This window comes from Oreochromis aureus, linkage group 18 (genome assembly GCF_013358895.1).
Source record: "Oreochromis aureus strain Israel breed Guangdong linkage group 18, ZZ_aureus, whole genome shotgun sequence".
NCBI lineage: Eukaryota > Metazoa > Chordata > Actinopteri > Cichliformes > Cichlidae > Oreochromis > Oreochromis aureus.
In genome coordinates, this window is record NC_052959.1 from 10,586,192 (window position 1) to 10,609,063 (window position 22,872).

At 40.3% G+C, this 22,872-nt stretch overlaps 2 protein-coding genes across 5 annotated transcripts; one reads left to right on the forward strand and one right to left on the reverse strand.

Moving 5' to 3' along the window:
- Positions 1–191: 191 nt before the first annotated feature.
- On the reverse strand, positions 192–11,281 carry LOC116328067 (nucleolin-like). Of its 3 annotated transcripts, XM_031749776.2 has the most exons (15): positions 9,640–9,773; positions 9,176–9,233; positions 7,683–7,832; positions 6,905–6,967; positions 6,694–6,817; positions 5,835–5,992; positions 4,926–4,997; positions 4,718–4,841; positions 4,475–4,632; positions 3,836–3,962; positions 3,134–3,294; positions 2,957–3,046; positions 2,716–2,839; positions 2,449–2,621; positions 192–515 (listed from the first exon to the last, which is right to left on the reverse strand). In XM_031749776.2, the coding sequence occupies exons 1-14, from the start codon at positions 9,652–9,654 to the stop codon at positions 2,486–2,488; spliced, it is 1,560 nt and encodes a 519-aa protein (XP_031605636.1). In that variant the 5' UTR covers positions 9,655–9,773; the 3' UTR covers positions 192–515; positions 2,449–2,485. The 3 variants fall into 3 exon arrangements, with proteins under 3 accessions (XP_031605636.1, XP_039457875.1, XP_031605635.1); XM_039601941.1 differs by lacking the exon at positions 9,640–9,773 and adding an exon at positions 11,227–11,281 and having other exon boundaries at positions 192–2,621; XM_031749775.2 differs by having other exon boundaries at positions 192–2,621.
- gk5 (glycerol kinase 5) lies at positions 9,765–22,601 on the forward strand. 2 transcript variants are annotated; one of them, XM_031749761.2, is made up of 17 exons: positions 9,765–9,824; positions 10,168–10,465; positions 10,562–10,655; positions 12,558–12,633; positions 12,741–12,834; positions 13,030–13,161; positions 15,192–15,267; positions 15,661–15,722; positions 15,813–15,886; positions 16,896–16,956; positions 17,535–17,661; positions 17,738–17,842; positions 18,000–18,094; positions 18,471–18,574; positions 19,627–19,686; positions 19,981–20,114; positions 20,687–22,601. In XM_031749761.2, exons 2-17 carry the CDS (start codon positions 10,340–10,342, stop codon positions 20,857–20,859), a joined length of 1,593 nt encoding a protein of 530 aa, XP_031605621.1. In that variant the 5' UTR covers positions 9,765–9,824; positions 10,168–10,339; the 3' UTR covers positions 20,860–22,601. The 2 variants fall into 2 exon arrangements, with proteins under 2 accessions (XP_031605621.1, XP_031605619.1); XM_031749759.2 differs by lacking the exon at positions 9,765–9,824 and having other exon boundaries at positions 9,831–10,465.
- The last annotated feature ends 271 nt before the right edge of the window (positions 22,602–22,872 follow it).

Consider the following 22,872-nt stretch of genomic DNA (forward strand, 5'->3'; position numbering starts at 1 on the left):
GAAAACAGGATGTGAGGTCACTAAAGGACACCGCTTTTGGGCCGAATTTCTGCAAGTTGCAACGAATCGTGTGCAAGACTGACTCGCGTGAGAGTGCAGTATTCAGACTCGTTATTCGTGGCTTGATATTGGGGCACGTTTGGCTGTGAGGGTGGTGTTGTTTCAGGACAGAGGACGAGAAGAAGCTGAAGTTTCACCAAGTTAACCTTTTATGTCTTTATTACAGATGTTAAAAATAAAACACACAAAAAACTTGGTTTGGTTTCATCATCTTATCAAATCGTAATAAACATTTTTACGTGACATGGCAGAGTGACAACAAGGCGGGCTTCTTTCATGAGTTTTTATATATTTATAAGACGAACGGTTTAAAGTGCAAAATATGACAACTGAATTTAAAGCTGTCAGATGCACGAGTATTGACAATTTTACACATAGGCTTCACATTAAATCAAGAGAAAAGAAGTCATATATGCAAAGTTCAGCATCCTGCGATCCACCTCTGCATCCTTTTCCTGAAACAAACATATACATAAACTTAGTTTTCATTTGATCTGAATCAAAGCTAAATAGCCAATTAAAATTGAGGTCAAAGCACAAAATGGTAAAAAAAGTAAACTCCAAATTAAATCCTTATCTGGACAGGTTTCAGTTTAATGATAGCTGAATAACTTTTTAGAGCTTTAGTCTGTTGTCTTGAATATATCTACATATGATTCTGCAGATTTGTAGTCTGGCACATGTTGTGCAATGCCATTTTTCGCTGTGCCACAGCAGTCTGTCCCAGCACCAAGCAAAGTGCAACCTGGGCACAGCTCAGTCATGTAGCTTGTTGCAGGTCAGCAATGTGTGTAAACAGCTTAAATTTGTTAGTGTTACTCCAAAAAGCTCTGCAGATCTACTAAAGCTTTGCCTGCTTTGCTCTGTCCTTCCCTCAGAATGCTGAACCCAGCAGCAAGCACAGCGCTTGTTAAAGCCTGTAAAAGTCATCAGATCATCAGAAGGACGCACAGAATGATCGTCTGAAACAAAGTCGGTTCATAGTGAGCACCAAGTGCAAAATGATGTCATTTTGAGTTTTATGGGAACAACATGTTTTAAAAGAGTTGGAACAGGGCAACAAGAGGCTAAAAGATTAAGCGGTACTAAAAAGAAACACCTGGAGGAACAATTTAAAATGAATTGTGTTAATCAGCAGCAGGTCAGTAACATGACTGCATTTAAAAAGAGTATCTTAGAGAGGCAGAAGTTCTCAGAAGTAAAGACGGGCAGAGGTTCACCATTCTGAAATTCTCTGTTCTTTAAATATCTCATCAATACATAATAGCTTGAAAATAATCTGGAGAAATCTCTGTGTGTGCAAACTATAATACACCATCTGTGGATGGACCTCAGGCGGCACTACTGTCGTCTTCTCTGAGCTGAACCTCAGCTCTGTTTGGAAAATATGAAAACTGTACTCCAGACTAAAGTGGAGAGGAACCATCCAACTTAGTTCAAAAGCCTGAATCTCTGATGGTATGGGGGTGCATTAGTGCCTATGGAACTGCCAGATTGCACATCAGGAACGGCATCATCAATGCTGAGAGCTATATACAGGTATTAGAGCAACATGTGCTCCAATCCAGAAGACGTGTTTTTCAGGTAAAGTCTTGCATACTTAAGCAAGATGATGTTAAAGCACATGCTGCATCTATTACAGCAGCACAGCTCCATAGTAGCGATCTGAACTGGCCTGTTGAGCAGCTACAATCACTGAGACAACAACAGGACGACATTCTTCTCCCAAATTTAGCAGCTAGTCTCCTCAGTTCCCAGATGCTTAAAGAAGACGGGATGCTACACAGTGGTAAACACGAGCATGTCATGTTGCTGCGGTCAAACTCAAAATGATTTTTCTTTCTTAAAATGATAAAGTTTAAATATTTGACATGTTTTCTATGTTCTTTTTCTATGTTGTTGTGATTCTGCAATATATACAAATAAAACTGAACTGAATTGTTCTACTCTGAATAAAATATAGATTTAAGAGATTTGAAAATCATTGGATTTTATTTTTTTGCTTACATTTTACACAGTGACCCAACTTTTTTGTTATTCTTTACATAATTTTCATGTCGGTGTAGAAAATCTAACCCAAAGTGAAGATAGCATCATCAAGTTGTATTCACTAACAAACAAGAAGAAATCTCTGCGGACTACAGTGGATTTAATTCAAGGTTTGAGCAAAGAAGCAAAACAAAAACAAAACAATGAAGTAAAAGACAGTAAAGCGCTTCAGTGAAGCTAAAGGGGACTTCATCCCTCTGTGTGTAACCACACAGTCTACACTATAGTCTCTGCTGACCTCTCCGTAATGAGCATTTTATAAGGCAGTAGGTTAAGTCTTTCCTCCTGTCCTCGCTCTTCCACCTGTCAACTTTCCTCCTTCTTTGCCAGCTTACAGACCTGCAGACTTTCCATCGGGATCCCCCTCCAAGCGTCCTTAGGCTCGCCGACTTTTTTTACCCTTGGGATATGCGTAAGCGATAGTCACTTTGCAGCCATCTATCTCGCAGTCCTCCATGGCCTCTTTGGCAGCTTTGCAACTTTCATCACTGCCAAAGTTCACAAAGCCGAACCTGACGAAAATGAAATGTAAAATGCATCTAAGTGAGAATCGTGATCTCAGTTTAAGCAGTTAACGCAGTAAAGAGACAGCTTCACACTACAGACCTCTTTGAAACGTCTTTCTTATTTACAGTGACTCTTGCGTTGACGGCTCCTTCAAAGACACTTTTGAGCGTCTCTGGACTTGTCTTCTCAGCGAGGCCCATGACGATCAGTGTTTTTGACAGGACTAGAAAAGAAACATTGAATAATTTAACGCTGCAGTTTTACTCAAACTGACATCACAAAAACCACACTGCTGTAATCAAGCAGCCAATCTAATAACATCTAGATAATGAGATGATACCCTTCGTTTTCTCTGGCTTTTCACACGATTCTTCTGTGTCTTCTTTTTTGCCGGCCTCAATATTTTGGGATGACTGCAAGGCCTTTTTATCTGTAAGGAGGTCAGAACATGTCTACATTAGTCCACATTAAATTTACTAAAAAAGAACATTCCAACAGCTTCTCTGAATTCATTTACCTTTTTTCCTTTTGTTTTCCACATCAGCTTTAGTGACTCTACATACACTTTTTTCTCCTACACGGTTCAAAATCAAAACCCTCTTTTGGATCGTCACTCCTTGTTTTTGCTTCTGTACCTTCTTAGCGATGCCTGTGTTTTTGAACTCCAAAAAGGCAATTCTGTTGAAAAATATAGACACTTCACTTAGAACTTGTTACAAACAATTTTTAAAAATGCACATATTATATTAACTTTAAGTTTAATATCTTTAATATTATCTCTTTGAACTCTCGTAGAATAGCTTTGCCTGATTCCCTTTTTAAAACACCCTTAATTATCTTATACTAAGCCTTAGTGCATTCACTAACAGCCTTTACGCTAACCTGTTTCTGATTGGCTCTTCGTCATAAACAAAAGGATTAAATGGTGGGTAGGTGGGTGGGGCTTTTGCCATAGCCATTGCAAGAGGACCATATAAGGATATCCCCTCTCACACTACAGTAGCATCATCATACTAGGAGTTTAAAGCAGATTCAAGCTTCAGCTTTTAGCTCACAGGGATTACTTGTACACACAATGACCTCAACAGTAGAAACTCAGCTTTAATATAAATTTCCACCATTCTAACATGAAAGCATAATAGGTGCCCCTTTCAAAGCATAAACAAGTAATGAATGACTTCCTCATCTGACAGGTTAACTTCCTGTTCAAAACTCTCACCCTTTGGTTGGGCCTTCAGTTCCACCAGGAAACCGGATGGCGATGGCCTTGTGGAAGATCTTCAGAATGTCTTCCTTCGTTGCGTTGTAAGGCAAGTTCTTTACAAACAAACATCTGGCATCTCTGGCTGCAAAAATACAGCAAAGTTCCACTTTTTCTTTATATATCAAGCTTATATTACTATTTTGATCCTTACAATGTTTTATATTTCAGGATCATCACATCATAAATGTTACAGCATTAAGTTGATCATTACTTATAAAAGATTGACCCACTGGTTTGCGATTGGTTTGCTGCCAACCAGGATAGCCAATGAGCTTATCCTGGATAATCCTCCTTTCTGACATTTAGAATTTCCAAAATTTACAAGACTTAATATTTTATTCAATGTGACCTAAAACAAGTGACTGAGCCTTTAAACTCACTAAGAAAATGTTTACAGAGGTTCCTGCTAATGACCATTGCCCCACACATGCCTATAGGACTGGAAGGCTTCAGCAACTTCCACACTGGCTTTTTCACTACCAGAAGCCAGATCCATCTCTTATACTATGTGACAAATGCACGTGCTTAAAGTTTGATAATGAGTCCATGAATTTAATCAACACAGATTAAACAAATCTATTTGGTCATTTTTACCTTGCTTTTTTAGTTCAGGAGATTTCACCTTCACTTTTTCTGCACTTTTGATCTTTGCTTTGGCGATCTTCATTGGTTTATCGAGCAGCACCTCCCCATTTAATGTCAAGGCTTTATTCAGGTCCATTTCTGAGAGCAAACCTACAAATGCATGTTTCCTGTAACAGCAGAAAATCACTTTATGTATTTTATGTAGCAGCAAAAAAAAAAAAAAAAAAGCATGAATAAAGAAAACATACTCACCTGAATCGGTCCAATCTGATGTCTTGGAACAGAAGACTTTGTGACATGAGATATTTTTCTAGTGACTCTTTCAGTTCTTCAGAATTTTTAGAGCTGTTGAGGTTACCAACGAAAAGACAAAATCCTAAAGAGGAATAAAGCAGCAAGATGTGTAAAGGCGTCCAGGATCACTGGATATCTTACAAGACGAGCAGTAATGAGTTCATACCTTCATTGATGAGCTTTGCTTTCTTTGATGGGGACTCCTCAATGACGGGGTCTGCCTTCCTTTTACCATTTACTGCAGGAGATAGAAAATGTGGTAACTGCCATCGTCCTGGGTTTTGGCCAAGGTTTTTTTCAGCTTATGGACTTTGTATTCTTGTTTGTTTATTTATTTTTTTATTTTTTCATCTTCTATTCCTTTAGTAATTTGAGTCCTGATTTTTGGATTTAGTCTACTTTTTTCTTTGATGGAATTTGTTAAGACTTTGTCATTTTCTTTGGACAACCCACCTCACTAATACAGCTGTGCTTTCTGTTTACTAAGTCTGTCTGCAGAGGGTGTATTTGAGTCCTCTCATTTAACGCTATATGGCACAATGAGACAAAAAGCAACCAAGGGGAGAGAGAGAAACTATAAAAACATAGACAGTAATGAGGGAACTGGGAACAGGAAGGCAACTAAACACAGCTGCAAATTATCAGGAATTTTTCAAAGGACGTAGATGCTAAACTAAAGAAGTGACTATCACAAAGAAACAGGAAGTGAGAAGTGTAACTAAACAGCAAAACAATGACAACAGTGAACTTGACATAGAGGAAAGACGCAGAAGTCAGGCAAAGAGGAAAATATGAAAGAAACTAATAAACTCTTAATACCAACAGCAAATTAAACTAATGACTAAAGAAATATTACAAGAAAAAGTAAACAACAAACTAAATAAGAACTAAATGGAGATTATTTAAGAATAAACAACCCTTTAAAACTCTGGGTCAAAACTGTATATGATGACCTGTTACCTATGACAGGTGCAGCATTTTTAATCTTATACACTTGTTAAGACCAAGCAATAATATTTTTAACAGCTTTGCTGAATCACTTCGTGTCTGATATCAATTAATAGTACTATTTTACCTTTTTTGTCCAGTGAGCGTGCTTTCACCTTCGCCTTGTCCTCACTTGTGATCTTTACTTTGGTGATTTTCATTGGCTTATCGAGAAGCATCTCTCCATTTAATGCCAACGCTTTTGTCAAGTCCATTTCTGTGGCCAAATCTACAAAAGCATGTTTCCTACAACAGCACAAATTCATATCAGTTAGTTTTTCTAGCAGCAAAATTTACAAAACACAGGATATATTTTAAGAGGTTTTTCTTGTGCACACCTTCATTTCCCACATTGCTAATTTTGGGGGCTTTTTGTTAAGTATACAACTTGTTAACTTGGCAAGTAATAACTGGTTATAATGCACTCTCAACTGTCAGCCTGTCCATTACCACTGCAAACTCCTCCATCAACACTCTCAAAGCAAACACCACATCTGCAGTGCTCTTTCTCAGCATGAAGCCATATTGCTGCTCGCTCATCATCACCTCTCTCCTTAACACAGCTTCAACAACTCTTTCTTATATCTTCATGGTATGGCTCATCAGTTTTATCCCTCTGTAGATACTACAGGTGGCAACATCCACCCTATTCTTGAAAATCTGTATCAGTGCACTTCTCCATTCCTCAGGTATCCTCTCACTCTCCAGAATTGTGATATGTCACATGTCACTGATGTCCACTGCTTTCTCTCCAACATCTTCATACCTCCACAGATATGTCATGTTCGATGGACGAACCGCCTTTCTCTTCATCCATGTACTTACAGATCAGAGTTAACAGATTTGTTTGCTTTCACAGACAAAGAGGTTTTTCATCACACCTTTTAGAGGACTTAACATGAAAAAAAAACCCCAAATCAAATAAACAAACAAACAGAAATACTCACCTGGATTGGTCTAATTGGATGTCTTGAAACAGAAGGCTTTGTGACATGAAGTATTTTTCTAGTGACTCGTTGACTTCTTGATATGTTTTAGTTTTGTTCAGGTTGCCAACACAAATACGAAATCCTAAAGAAGAATAAAGGAATGAAATATGTGAAGGTAAAGACTCTCCAGGAATATGAGGTAATGTACAAGAAAAAGATGAGTTCTCACCATCGTTGTTGACCTTAGATTTCTTGGATGGGCGATTCTTAACTGCTTTTTGTTTCCCATTTACTGCAGAGGACAGAAAGTATTACTGATGTTAAATGGACTTTTCTACATTTAACTGCACTCTAAGAACTTGTTTTTACCAAAAGCCTCATTCACCCAGTAACACACACAAGGTTAGTGGGTGAATGGATGCAGTGTGGGCAACTTAGGGTTCAGTATCCAACCCAAGGACACTTCTGACATGAAAACCAGAGGAGGCGGGGAGTGAACCACCGACTTTATGATTAGCAGACGACCCGCTTTACCTCCTGAGCCGCAGCCAATAAAACACCACTACTTCTGCCAGCTGAGGCTTCATGGTTTCTGGAGGTTTTGGTCTTAAACACCTGTTATCACAATTTTGAATAATATTTATGTCTTTGAAAATATGTTGACAAAGGCTGGGGTAATTCTAGCTTTAAGGTGGAAATGGAAAACATTTAGAGCCCAGCTGAAGTGAGAGTCCAAGAGACGATTGGCGTCTGTTCATCTAGTGAAAGCAGACCTGCCATCATTTAATGATGCTGTAAATTAACTGTTGTGACTTGATCTTTTGTGGCATCAGTGAAAGGGGTGCCTGTTTCATATCGGAAGTGGCACTCTAAAACCCTTGTATGAAATGCAACAGATAGACCTTATTACTTTATTATTTTATATTATTACACATGCACACTTCAGAGGAGAAAGGATATTGAAAGATTTTGGTCATGCAGCAGTAACATCCAGTGAACATCCTTACCACAACCAGTCATCTTTCTGGCAGTCATCTGATCGCTTGCATCAAGTGTTTGTGCGTCATCATCCTCTCCTTCCTCATTCTTCTTCTTCCAGGATACAGTTACTGTGGGGGCATTTCCTTTAACTTTTATCACAGTGTTCGTCTGAGGATCTGAAAAGATATTTTAATTACTCACACAGCTCAAGCGCAGACATCCTGTGTGATGTTAACTCACCGGCCACTTCAGTAGGTACACCTGTCCAACTGGCCACTAAATATCTAATCAAATATTACATGGCAGCACCTCTGTGTATTTAGGCAGGTAGACATGATCCAGATGACCTGCTGAAATTCCAACCGAGCACCAGAATGGGGAAACGTAAAGTCATCTTAACTTGAAGTTTAAGTGACTTTGAATGTAGCATGATTGCTCATGCCAGATGGGTGGGTTTGAGTGGAAACTGCTGATTAATTAGGAATTTCCCACATAATCATCACTATGATTACAGAAAATGGTCTGAAAAAGAGAAAATATGTGTAGTTCTCTGGGTCAAAATGCCTTGTTGGGGTCAGAGGTCAGAGGAGAATAGCCAGACTGATTTAAGATAATAAGAAGGCAACAGTAACACAAATAGTCACTTGTTATAACCAGGAAAATGCTGACGAGCACCTCTGAAAGCACAACATCTCGAAACTGGGAGATGATGGACTACAACAGCAGAAGACCACACTGGATATCACTCCTGTCAGCTAAGAACAGGAAACTGAGGCTACAGGCTCACAAAAAATGAAAAACAGAAGTAAGAAAAACATTGCCTGGTCTGATGAATCTCTATTTCTGCAGCAACAGTCAGGTGGAAAGGACAGAGTTTGGCATAAACAACATGAAAGCATGGCTCCAATGTAGCAACAATTTCAGGCTGCGGTGGTGTAATGTTGTTGGGGATAATTTCTTGGCACACTTTGGTATCAGTACCAGAGGATTGTTTAAACACCACGGCCTACCCGAATATTGTTTCCGGTCATGTCCATCCCTTTATGACCACAGTGTATCCATCTTCTGATGGCTGCTTCCAGCAGCATAACAAACCATGTCACAAGCCTCAAATCATCTCAAACTGCTTTCTTAAACATGACAGTAATTTCATTGGACTCCACAAATGTTCTCCATAGCCACCAGAACTCAATCCAAAAGAGCATCTTTGGGATGTGGTGGAACAGGAGATTCACATCACGGATGTGCAGCTAACAAATCTGCAGCAACTGCGTGATGCTGTCATATCAATATGGACTAAAATCTGAGCAATGTTTCTATCACCTTGTTGGATCTGTGCCATAAAGCAGTTAAGTTAGTTCTGCAGGCAAAACTGAGTCTTACCTAGTATACGCCAGTTGTACCTTTTAAAGTGTCCGCTGAGATCATATAGATTGAATGACTTATAGTTACTAACGTTATTCAGCTCAAACAGTCATGTTTACTGTGAATTTCTACATATTAATATGGATTAACTTGCCAGTGTCAGCTGTGTCCTCTTGTACAACTTTGCTCTGTTTTTTTCTCCGTCTTGTAGCCTGAAACAAACACAAAAGCTTTCAGTGAACGATTTACAATTTACGTCTACCAAAAACCCAACTTGAAGTCTGTAAATTCCTTTGCGGTGTCTGACAAAAAACTGTGCTAACGGCAGAGATGTTCGTGTTACTTTTAGCATTTTTATCATTAAAGACAGAAAAGTTAACTCTTCCCTAAATAGCTGCCCTTTCTAATGTAATAACGGTATTATATCCGAGTACCCGACTATAATCAGACTCATGTTTTGTACAATTTTAATTATGATAATTCACAAGTTAACCGACTGCTAGCTCGTGAGTTCGCACTGAACCCAACAAACAACGTGATATAAAAGCTTAAAATAATGCATTTATATCACATCAAAGCCTGTTTGTGTAAGTTGCATAAATGCGGTATAACTCTTACGTCTGTTTTTGCCATATTAAACGTTTAAGTAGCACAAAATCACAGGCTGAAACAATTGTAGCGTCAGTCAGAAACCATACACGCGTGCTCGGATGAAAACATCCACATGCTACCGGACTTGAGGTACCGGACTGCGCATGCGTACGCTGTACTCTACGGATGCCCGCACAGAAACACGCTTTCGGGTAAATTTATGCGGTTTTACGACTACTACTTTCGTTATTCCTTGCTGATACTGCTGAGACTACCGTGTGCGCTACCCCATAGTGAGGGGAGCGGATCCTGGGAACAGAGAAGGTTCGAAGAAAGCGGTTAGACAGATTTGGGGATGCTTTTGGAAGCTAATTACTATTTAAATGCTTCTAGTCAGTTAGCCCTAGCTTAACTTTTGAGTTTGGTGAACTTGTGGAAAGTATTTCGGCTCTAGCCAAACTTTGGACCCACTTTCACTTTTAGCTACTGAAATTTGTGATGTGAATGTTTGCTCCGCTGGAGAATCCTGCTGTAGCAATCTGTTGACTCAAACAGGTTGAACTGGAACCAGAGTCCAAAGGTGGAGTTACAGTCCCAACACGGAACCCGGTGCAGATAAGCTATCATCGGATTAAACGAGCCATTCAGGTTGTACACAAGACCACAATGAGTTGACCACAAATGGCGTGGGACGGCACTGAGACAAAATAGGATACACTTTCCCACAATGGGGAGCCATAGGAACGGTTTCAAGAAGGACAGCTACATTTTGTCGGTGGACGTGGGCACAACGTCAATCAGATGTCACGTCTATGACAAGGAGGCGAAGATCCGAGGATCATGCTCTACAAAGGTATTCATCTGTTCTGCCTTTTTAATTCCGCACATAAACCACCCACTTGGTAAATAAATTAAATGCAGCATCCACACAAACTTGATCGTTCCCCAGGTTGTGCTCCTCTATCCAGAGGTAGGACATGTGGAGATGGACCCAGATGACCTGTGGAAAGGGTTTATCTCTGTGGTTAAAGGAGCCGTGCAAGGTACATCTGCCCCAATTCCTACTTTTATGTCAATCCCTAGTTTATACAGTGCCATGAAAAAGTGTTTGTCCCCTTCCTGATTTCTTAGGTTTTTTGCATATTGGTCACACTAGAATCTAAAGATAAACACTTTTATTTGCCATTGTTGCACTAGGTCAGGGTACATAGGAAATCTTGTGGATAATGGCTCTCACTGTGGTTGAGTGAGTCCCAAAGCCGTAGAAATGGCGTTGTAACCATTTCTAGGCATGTCGTAATTAGAGATGGACCGATCCGATATTAGGTATCGGTATCGGTCCGATACTGACGTAAATTACTGGATCGGATATCGGCGAGAAATAAAAAATGTAATCCGATCCATTAAATATCAAAAAAGCACCTCACAAAACTTGCGACACGGCGTAACTCGGCTCATAACCGTAGCAGTCGGAGCAGTGTGCGTCACCTGATAGAGCAGCTGTGTGTATTTGTAGCCTCACTAGCAAACCAGCATTTCCATCTCCGAGGAAGTTATCCCAGAGAGAAGTAAAGCAAGTGTGTAAGTTCATCTCTGAATGTTTGTAAAGCGTACCTGCGTTAAGCTTAACCACCGAATATATGGAGCATCGGCCTCTTCTCTCTCCCTCTCCTGCCACTACTTCATGAAACTCCTTAATGATCAGCTGATCGGCTTTTCTGTCGGGAGTCCGTCTCTCTTCTTTGTTTTTGGCCCACTTTGCACCACAAGGAGGAAAACAGCAGCTGAACAACAGCAGCACGTTTAAGCTTGATAAGCTGTTGTTAGAATTTATTTAATATTACTTTCTACACCAGGATCCTTTTCTACGTAGCTGACGGCTGGTAACTGTGCAGGGGCGGATCTAGCAAAGTTTAGCCAGGGGGCCGATAGGGGCATGAACAGGAAAAGGGGGCACAAAGACATACTTTTCTTTCTTATTCTCATTTAAAATGTCTAGCTTATAATAAATAATTATCTGAATCTTACACCCAAAGTTTTAATCTGATGTAAAATGTATAGCAGTCCATTACTGTATATAGTACTTTTTCCTTTGGGAAGATACCATCTGTGCAGTCTGCAATTCTGTAGAAGAAAGATGTTGAATCTATTTAATTATTCTTGAAAAATAATTTATTTCTGTGCATTTTTTTTCACACTGCATCAAATTAAAGTTGATTATGTCGATTAAGCATCACGAGGTGGAGGGTGGGGGGTGGTTCCCTTTTTTTTTGCTGGGAGTTTGCAACCCTATTAGTTAGGTTGCTTAATATTTCTGCTACTTTTTAGCAGAAAGTAGCAGAAATATTTTAAAGTACTCTTTAAAATACCAGAATAGGGAGGATGGAGCAGGTTTCAGTTTATTAGATTGATCAGTGTTGCTGAACTATGAAATATTTTGGGTGCAGTGTATTTTTTACATACAGGTATAACAGAATAGCTTTAGTGTTGTTGTTTATTTAAACTTGAGTATGAACTTATACAAAATGCAGCAAGATATTAAAAAAACAGTTTTATTGATTAAAAAACACACTATATCGGATTAATATCGGTATCGGCAGATATCCAAATTTATGATATCGGTATCGGTATCGGACATAAAAAAGTGGTATCGTGCCATCTCTAGTCGTAATACAACCATAATAGGTAAAACACTGCAGAAGTTTCACATAGTTCATTTAGTTTTGTTATCAACGAGAAAATATAGCATGCAAAAGATCATATGCTGATACTTCAGTTAAGCACACTTGGCTTTTAGATTTTTTTATAATTGGTTCTATTTGTTTATCATTTACTGAAATGTGAATGTCTAATGTTGGAATTTTCTTTAAAAAAAAAAAAGATCCTTGTCCTTCTTTTTCTCTGCTTAACTGTTTTGTGCTCGTGTTGCTGTCCTGATCAAACAGATGCAGGAATACAAATGCACCAGGTAGAGGCCCTTGGGATCTCCACTCAGCGTGGTACCTTCACAACATGGGACAGGTGAATAGCTTTGCTCACATACCTACTTTAGCACATGTTTGAATAATTCATGCCCTATGCTGGCTTCTCCTCTAGTTTGTTTCTCATCTCCTCCTCCACTTTGACAGGAGAACTGGGGTTCCTTTCCACAACTTCATCAGCTGGCAGGATCAGAGAGCTGCAGACCTGGTGAAGTCCTGGAACAGATCCTGCACCATGAAAGTGAGGCTGCTCCCCATTTCTACCTTTCATGATCTTTAGTAAATAGATTTGGACGTTAAAAGGCAAGGCAGGAAAAACTTTCAAATTAATATAATGTTTCCTTGTAAACTCAAAATACTTTTCAACCAATGGTGGATGTGCTTTTTGTTTTATCCAACTTATTTGTTTGTTTGTTTGTTTTTACAACAATCTCAGGCAATCCATGGTGCAATGAAGGTCCTCTACTTTGTTACCAGGCAGAAACGGTTGCTTGCAGCGAGTCTCGTCGTCTTCTCCACTCAGCATGTCACTTTTCGCCTCGTCTGGGTCTTGACACATTACACACAGGTGCGTGGAAGGGTTAACTAACTGGCTTGTGCTCAAAAATAGAGTAACAAATTTTCACACATTTGCATGCATAACAACTGGGAACAGTGTGGGCCACTGTTTAATTGCAATCAAACAATTCCTTTATGTGTGAAAAAGCACAACTAAACGATGAATTCAGGAACAGTGAGTGCACTGAAAAGTTAAAGTTCCCTCATATTTGATGGAATATAACAAATCATTACTATTAAGGGTTAGGGTTACACGCTTAAAGTTGTTAACCATCAGTATAAGAGAATAAATAACTATTTACCATTTGTAAAGGATTTTCCAACCACTAGTCTGTATGTATTTTTAATATATATTCAAAGTAGATTTATGGAGTAATCATCGGCTATCTCCTGTGCATGAATAACATCAAGCTGTATAACCGGCATGAGTGAGACATTGACTCATTGATCCTCAGCCTGAATAAGTGTGACTCAGTGGTGTCAGAGTGTGGGAAGGTGATCCACACCAAAAGGGTTTTGAGAAGGCAGGATGACAGGCACACAGAACAGCTACAAGTACTCGCAGTCCTTTGGGTTCCACAATGAAGATCTAAGAAAGTCAAGATCTAAGACAAGTCTGTAATATTAAACAGGAGGAGATGGATGGCACTGATATGTCAAACCACAAAAAACTGCTCACAATGGACGGAGGTCTCAACCCAAAATCCGACACCGTGAGGCTGTACAAGTAGCGGAAAGAGGCGAGGCAAGGATTAGACGGTGACGGAGCATACATGAGTATTTTAGGAAGATAGTTCCACTTGAGATGAAGAATGCTTCAGGCAGTTGGTGGTGAGGGAAAGGAGGAGGAGCTATTGTAAAAGACCAACAGCCTGCATTGGGATGTACCATCGACAGAAAGAGGAAGTGGCTGACATCAAGAAATCCCACCAGGGGCTAGAAAAAGGTTGTCTTTAAGGACAGCACAGAAGCTCTGATAATGGTGGCAGAAGAGCAACACCTAAGCACCAGATTCTTAGAGGTGGGAGTCTAACGCATGTGGGCTAAAAGTCCCAAAGTACTGATGGGAGACACCTCTGAACACTAGGGCTAAGATCCTGAGATAAACAGAGAAGTGCCAGTGGCTAAAGGAACAACTGGACCAGATGTGGAAGATAAAGTTCAAAATGGTCCCAGTGGTAACACCAGCATCAGGAGCTATAGCCCTAAAACTGGATGAGTGGCTCCAGCAGATTGAGGACACATCAGAGATTTCTGTCCAGAAGAGTAAAGTCCGAGGACAGCTCAGCTAAAGCGAAATTTATGCTTCTGTGTGTTCACAGTCCACCGCCAATCAGGGGATGGCCCGTCTGCCTACAGAGAACTCTGTTGTTAATGGAAGCAGAGTACAAAGTATGTGGTATAACTGGTTTGTGGGCTGATTGCTGTGTGCTGTTTGTGGTCTTTCACCCACCTGCAGGGAAGAGCAAGGTTCAAATATACAAACCACTGAAGTCAAACAAAGAGTCCACTGCAGCCACTCTCAGAGCTTCTGTATTTTGGGGGGTTTTTTTGTGTGTTTGTTTGTTTGTTTGGTTTTTTTACGCTTCTCCCATTCCCGGTGAACTCTGCTTCCCTGTTCTGGCCCACTTATCAACCAATCAGCATTCAGCAGACGCATATGTCATCAGCATCCAGCAACATGCAGTTAGGATTTTGGAGGACTGCATGGGAGCACGACTGTGATGGGAGAAAAGCCCTCAGTTCTCGCTGTCCAAACAGAAACGTGTACGCAGACGGCCACATTTACAGGAACATAAATTAAGCTTGAGATGCTGCGCAGAACCCTCGCTCCCAGCTTTCCACTTTTAAGAAACACAAACATGCTACGCCCCAGGAGGGAGGTTTTTATTTATGTAAAAATAAACTTGTGTTGATGCCCTTATGAACCAAAGAGTTGATTAATAAAAAAGGAAAAGAGAAGCATGGAGAGGCCTCAGTATTGAATGGCCCACAGCATTCTTCTGTTTTCAGCCTCGTCATGTTTCTTTCTTCTTTCAGGTTCGTGAAGCAATAGATGAAGGTAACTGCTGCTTTGGGACAATAGACAGCTGGCTCCTGTTTAAACTCACAAAAGGTGGGTTTGCATTGTTTAGCTTGGTTTCCCAGACATCGAATAAGCCTAGACTAAAAACACTTTCTTGTTTTTTTCCCTTTCAGGGGAGAGTTTTTTTCTCTACCTATTCGCTTTTAGCCTCTTGAACTCAGTGACATCTAAAACAAGTTCAGTAATATAAGATTTGTGCAGTGAACTGTGATTTTTGTACAGTTCCTAACAGGATAATAATCCCCAGACAGAATGTCCTTTGTCTTATCAATCCTACTGAGTCACTGATTGGCTGAAATTCCTCAGGAATGTTTCGGCTCACTCCTGGGGAGGAGATTTGGAAAAGTGACAAGCAGCTCGAGTTTTTTGTTAATTAACCTTTCTTTTAGAGACTGATTATTTGCATCTCCTAATCTGTTTCAGGACACCTGCATGCCACCGATTACTCTAATGCCAGTTCAACAGGGATTTTTGACTCTTATCAGGTCTGGTGTCAGTCATAATTATTTACTGTTTATTGTGTGGTTGGTTTGAGTTTGTATTTTTATATCTCTGTAATGTGACTTGCTTCATAGATGTGCTGGAGTGGGTTTCTCTCCTCTCTTGTGTCCCTGCCGCTCTCTATTTTCCCCAAAGTAGAAAATACAGGGTGAGTGGACCATTCACTTCCAGTTACATCTGACACTTTGTTCATGTATTAGCAAAAGTCGCTCATATTAATAAACATGATCACATTTGTCTTTGTATTCTATGTTTTTTTTTTTATTCCCCTGCTGAGTCAGAAACATGCTTGTTTTTGTTATTGTTTGTCTTTTTGTTTGATAGTCTGTCTAAATTTAATGAAACTTTGTGGAGACAGTGAGTATCAATAAAGGAAGAACCCATTAATCTTTAATGCAGTTCCATATGAGACGCTGACTTTGGCAGAGAATCCAAGAGCCCTTCTTTTTATATCTATTTATTTATAGATCAATGGGTCCCAACTTTCATCCATGCACAGTGTTATAATATGCTAGGAAGTGGGGAAAAGAGATTGTGTTGAATTTTTTTTCTGTTTTTTCTCTAAAAGATTTTTCTTGAGAAACATTGAATGTGTGCCACAATCCCACATGATCACATTTAATGTGACTCACATACTTTCTGTGTGCGTAAGAAAAATTAATACATTAAAGTTCAAATTCACTGACTGAAAATGTACACTGTCAACAGTCACTTCAATATGTTAGTTAGAGAGTTATAATTAAAGATTCAATTAAACTCAACCATTGCAATATACAGTACGCATAAAGCGGAGCATCTCGTTATGTCCTTTTCCCTCAGTTTGCCTTTAGAGTAAAGCTCTGAAAGAGACTGTGAGATAATTCAATTCAATTCAGTTTGATTTATATAGCGCCAAATCACAACAACAGTCGCCTCAAGCGATTTATATTGTAAGGTAGACCCTACAATAATACATACAGAGAAAACCCCAGCAATCATATGACCCCCAAGCATTTTAGCGACAGTGGGAAGGAGAAACTCCCTTCTAACGAGAAGAAACCTCCAGCATAGCCAGGCTCAGTGAGGAGCAGCCCCAGCCATGACTGGTTGGGGTGAGAGAAGGAAGCATTGTGATGCATTGTGTCTGATTTCTCCGGTTTCTTGTCTTGACACCACAGCCATGACTTTGGTTCAACAGACCCGTCCATCTTCGGCGTGTCCATTCCTATCATGTCAGTGGTGAGTCAACATGTGGCCGTCACACAATCTCCTGTCTGCATTGCAAACCTCTGACTGCTAAAACCTGGCATTTCGCCACCATTATGTTGTAACAAAGATGTCTTGCAAAGTTAGCTAATCAGCAGCTGATTGCATGTCATTCAGCTATGACAGGACACACCCTGACTCTATAAAGAAACCTCCAAGGAGACCCAGGAATTAATTAAAGCACTTTACTTCACTTCCCTTAATTGCAAGTTTTCAACATTCATTGTCATCAGGCTGAGGGCGATCGTGGCTCAAGAGTTGGGAGTTCGCCTTGTAATCGGAAGGTTGCCGGTTCGAGCCCCAGCTTGGACAGTCTTGGTCGTTGTGTCCTTGGGCAAGACACTTCACCTGTTGCCTACTCATGGTGGTCAGAGGACCCGGTGGCGCCAGTGTCCGGCAGCCTCGCCTCTGTTAGTGGCTACAACGTAGCTTGCCATCACCAGTGTGTGAATGTGTGTATGAATGGGTGGATGACTGAATGTGTAAAGCGCTATAAAAATACAGGCCATTCATCAAAACTTTCAATTATCTCCTCTGTCCATGTGCCTTAGATGGCAGACCAACAGGCAGCCATGTTTGGAGAGTGCTGCTTTGATGTTGGTGATGTAAAGATCACCATGGGAACAGGCACCTTCATGGACATAAACACTGGGAGCAAACCACATACATCTGTAGCAGGTAAAATGGTCCGCACATACATTACAAATACATTCACCCATTCAGGCTGATCATAACCTCTGACCTCTCTTTACAGGTCTGTATCCTCTTGTGGGGTGGAAGATCGGCTCAGAGGTGGTGTACCTGGCAGAAGGAAATGCAGCTGACACAGGCACCGCCATCAAATGGGCACAGAAGCTGGGTGAGCAGTGAGGCGTATGGTGCGAAAAAACCACGCAGGACTAATTTATCCATCTTTAAATCATAGTCGGTTTTATTCTTCCACACTGAATACTGAGCGTGGCAGTGACGGACAGATCCGGGGGTTGTGTGTGACACCTGTGTGTGCGCTGTTTCAGAGCTCTTCTCTGATGTCAGAGAGACCAGCGCCATGGCTTACAGTGTCAGTGATTCAGATGGAGTGTGTTTTGTTCCTTCCTTCAGTGGCCTGCAGGTCTGTACACTTTTTGTTTTTCTGCTGTAAACGTGTATTTCTTATTACGTGTCGTTTCTTTTAACCAGCACACTCATTCATTTCTTTATTTTATCTCTCTGTAACATGGTGTCTCTTTTTTGTTTTGTTTTTTTTGCTGCCTTCCATTGTGAACTCGCCCTTGTAAGTGTTTATGCTGGATGCTAAATGCTTATAGTTAGAGATGCAAACGCTACTTTTCGACAGTAACCCTGCAGAGCTGCATAACAGCACGTCTGCTGACCACCAATTTTTGAGCTTTACTTTAAGACACAAAGACCATTTAGAGACCTTTTTTTTCCATCCTTTCTTTAACAACTGCAGATTATTAACTGTTTGTGTAAATGTTTTATTAAAGGCTCCTCTGAATGATCCAAAAGCATGCGCTTCCCTCATGGGCCTAAAACCATCTACTACTAAAAGCCACCTGGTTCGGGCCATTCTGGAGTCGGTTGCCTTCAGGTGAGGCATTTTCAAAAGATTAAATACTGTGCAAAAGTCTTGAGCTATCACTCATTTTGTAAATATTTTTGCTTCCAAGAGCCAGACTTTCCAGTCATTCCATTAAAGTGCTCTTGAACAGTAGTTCTCCGGGCTTTCTGAAGGTCTTTCAAAGTTTTTTTTATTGAAAAACTTTGTTTTTTAACTCCTTTACAGTCCAGTCCTTGTACCTAACCATTTTCAGCAGTGTTTGGAATTTTTGGTAAGCCGCTTAAAACTGATCTGTAAATCATTCAAGTATGAAAAAGGCACCTAACTCAAGGGATGAACCAGTGTTGTGTCTATACATAACAGACAACTTAGCAAGGAAACCATTTTAAATGTATTCTTAGACTCTTTGTTACTAGCATCTGGTCACAAAAACACATAATCTGTTCCAATTTTTGTAGATGAATCTATGAAAATGTTAAATATAACACACTTCTTATATTGGCATCAAATATTTTTGCACCACACAATAACTCTCAAAGACCTATTAGCTGAAACCTTGGCATATTTTGGCATAGTGTGCAAGTATATCCATGAGATGTCATGTCTAGAAATTCTGAGGAAACTGGATAAGTGAAGGACAGAATAAGAAGTGTTCGACCTAACAACTATCTAGCAGATAAACTGCATCTGAAAGTCATGTCCTGAAGACATAAGAAAAAAATGTACTTTCAAAAAGGACGACCATCTGGAAAGCGTCTAATTGACAGTGGCTTCATTTTTTAACCTGACAATGATCCTTAATACTTGTGGAGAACTGTTCCCGAAGACTGTTTAAAGAGATTAAAAATTGTGTTGAAGAATAAAGGTGGTCAGACCAAATATTGACTTGTAAGCACGCTGGGATTGTACAAACTCTTCTTTTGCCTTTAAAAGCTGTATTTCCATGTATGATTGCACCAATTTCCTAGTTTTCTAGCCCAATATAGTGAAATGAGGGTGGCTCAAGACTATTGCACAGCACTCTAGTTTCCTTATTGCTTTACCGTTTATTCTCATTCATGTACATTTACATTCTGTTCCAGAAATAAGCAGCTGTATGAGACAATGTTAAGAGAAACCCGTATTCCCATCACAAAGATAAGGTACAGTACTTCTTTTAACTTGTCAGTCTGAAGGTAGTAACTGTGCATGCAATAGAAACTCTGTGTATTGGCATTTAACTCATACAGAGACCAGACACCAGTTTGATATTTTTTTTTAGTGTTTGTCTTTTAGCCAACAAACTGGGTGTAACAGAATAGACTCTTGTGTTCTCTGCCTCCACTCACGCAGTTCATTTCTTTATTGACTTTGCATTATGGCTTTATGTTTCCCTGATACTGTTACAGTAAAGTGAAGGAAAATCTAATTGAGTGTCCGGCTCCTTTCTCTCTCAGGGTGGACGGTGGTGTTTCCTCCAATGACTTCGTCATGCAGCTGACCTCAGACTTGTTTGGTAAAAAGATATCCAGACCCCAGCACCATGAGATGTCATGTCTCGGGGCTGCTTTTGTCGCTGGACTTGAAGTGGGTATGGAAATCAATATTTAAACAGAACAAATATTTGCACTGTAGTCGAATGTTTTGAAGGAGCATTTGATTCGCGGCCGTGTGAAGATGTCTTAGAAATGCCGTTCAGCACAAACGGAGTGATCTGTCATGCTCTGACACTCTGGTCTCACTTTCTCTGTGGTTTTTCTCTAAAAATATTACAGCTGCTGACAGGCCCCATTTGAAAAGTTTTGATCAAAAGTCCTATTTTTATTCCTGCTGACTCTGGCAGGAGACACAAAATGAAGCCTTGCTGTTTGTTACATAACCTGTTTTCCATTTAATTATTCACATTATGTAATTAGATTGTTATATATTAGTCAGAATGTAATCAAATCAACCAGAAAAGATGGTTGATTTGTTGTGGCTGTTTCGTAACAGGTCAGAAGCAGGTGGTGCTGACGACTGAGAAATAAAATGAATCATGAGGAACATGGGTTTTAAGTGGATCAGTTAGATCATTTGTCCAGCACTTATTGCTCTTTTTGCACCACAGCGTACCTCGTGCGGTGCAAAATATTGCATTTATATTCCTGTCGGTGTTGTACGCAGGTTTCTGGAGGACGCGCGAGGAGCTGAAAAAGCTGCAGAGTGCCGACGATGAGTTTTCGCCCCAGTGTGCAGACAAGGAGTGCACCGGCAGCCCGAACGGGGAGTACGTCCCCATCCTCCAGAGCTGGGAGAGAGCTCTGCGGCGCTCCATGAATTGGTACAACAAGCCTTGACACTGGAAGCAGACACACGGGGAGAGCCCATGGGGTGACCATGGAGGATGGAGATGTCAGATCTGATGACATTTGAAAGTAGATCGATTATATATATATTTATATATATATATATATATATTTTTTTTTTTTTCAAAAAAATTACTGTTTACAAAATAACAACCATTAGCTGTGAGTCTAATTTTAACGGGCAAAAATAAATCCTGGGCTACTTACGTAAGGAAAACATCGTTGCCAGCAGTTACTTAGTCGTCCTAGGGAACATGACAGCAGTTTTTTTATTTTTCCCGAGATCTGTTTTCACTGCCACTTGTTTGCACATAATCTACCTAGCTTAGGTTTTAGAAACTTGTTGAAGAGGTGTAGCACAGTCATGGAAAGAACTCGTCCTGGACCACAGCAGGGCATTGATCTTGTCATAGGATACACTCTCCAAGTGCCCCTCTAATGTAAGGCTAAAGGACAAATGCACTGACATGATGCTACAGCACTGATTGATACAGTTGAAGGCACGCTTGTACTAACTTCACACAGCAGTGCAGGTCAGATCAAAGCCAAAGGATTCCCCAGCCACAGCCTTGAATTGCTGTTCCTTGACTGGATTTCCTCATCTTGCACACAGCAGCCTGTTTACAAGCACATTTCATTCATTCCAGGCTGGACGTCACTGGTGCTGCTTCATATTTCAGTCAGTTTTTTTTTGTTGTTTTTTTTTTTTCCCCCAGCGGAAATAAGATTTTTACATTTTCCCACATGGGGGTGCTGATGACCACCTTTTGCAGCTTTTTAAAAATCATGACGTCGCCATAGCAACCGCATGCCAAATGTTCATCAGCAGCCAAAGAGTTAAAAGCGTTCATACCAGATTCACACATGAGCCTCTGTTCATGACACCTCAGACTGCACAAAAGGAAGCCCAGATCCGACATGTGCAGCTTAATGTTTCACTTTTTCATGTAGCAGCTGCCTCTCAATTTTAAATTTGAAGGTTGACCTCGTAAAGTCATACATGATGCCTTTTTTTTTTTCAATTCATCACTGTGTGATCATCAAATTATATTCAGTGGCTATATTCAGAGATTTAAATATGACTAGAACAAAAAACTAATTGTATGTGTTTGTTTTTCTGTATGTGGGAATTTGACTGGAGTTAAGTGTTTAATGTTAATTCTATGCTTCCAATTAGTCGATTATATACCTCTCGATTGGCAACAAGAGCTGGAAAAAGTATTAGATTTAACTGTAATAAACACAAAAATGTTTTGTACTGTTTGATGCTTTGATCTGTTATTTTGTTGTTCGAACCAAGTCCATGTCTCGTGATTATTCTTTGTTAGTGTGGAGTACAACCACGGGGATGTCATATGATAATGTTTTGACTTGAGTCTTGATCTCGACTTGATGAACTCTGATGACATTGTTTAAAATTCTGATCGCGTTATGATGAAGCACAAATGACTAACTAGATTTAAACTGTGAATGTCTTTCCTGACTTGTTCTGCTCCCCGTGTGATGATCTGTTTTCTTGCAAAGTGTAATACTGTGCCTAACCCTAAAGTTAACCCCAGTTCACGTGTGTGACATCACTTGTACTTCATTCAGTTTCTGAATGGCACGTGTCATTCCAACATGCTGGGGCCTAGCAGATGAATGCAATGTGTGTAATTGTAAAAAGATTTGCATGAGAAGGCCGAGCATTTTTGTTGCTGGGGAGGGGCTTCTATTAAAAACCTGAATTATCAGCTGTTGTGGTCGTTGTGATTTGGGTGCCTCGCGTACTCAAGCTGCACAGGTGTCTGTGACACACGGTGAGCGAGTGAGCAGATGCTGCCTGAAAGTGTTTACCTCCACAAGGACTCCAGAGAAATGCTGCTGCCTCATGCCCGAGATGGGGGGGGTTATCGGAAACGCAGGCCGCCGGATGAGTCTGGGGATTGAGTCCCATTGATGTGGGCAACCTCGCTGTGAGGGTTGCTATGGCAGCTTGGGGATGGAGTGAGTGAAAGAACAAAT

Bases quoted from the DNA above. Each gene is read 5' to 3' on its own strand.
- LOC116328067 (XM_031749776.2), bottom strand. The intron at 3,963-4,474 runs GTAAAAATGACC...GTATTTTTGCAG, and splicing joins TCCTGAACTAAAAAAGCAAG to CCAGAGATGCCAGATGTTTG. The intron at 3,295-3,835 runs GTGAGAGTTTTG...ATTTTTCAACAG, and splicing joins ACTGAAGGCCCAACCAAAGG to AATTGCCTTTTTGGAGTTCA.
- gk5 (XM_031749761.2), top strand. From the start codon at position 10,340: ATGGGGAGCCATAGGAACGGTTTCAAGAAGGACAGCTACATTTTGTCG. The intron at 13,162-15,191 runs GTGCGTGGAAGG...TTCTTCTTTCAG, and splicing joins TCTTGACACATTACACACAG to GTTCGTGAAGCAATAGATGA. The intron at 18,095-18,470 runs GTCTGTACACTT...GTTTTATTAAAG, and splicing joins CTTCCTTCAGTGGCCTGCAG to GCTCCTCTGAATGATCCAAA.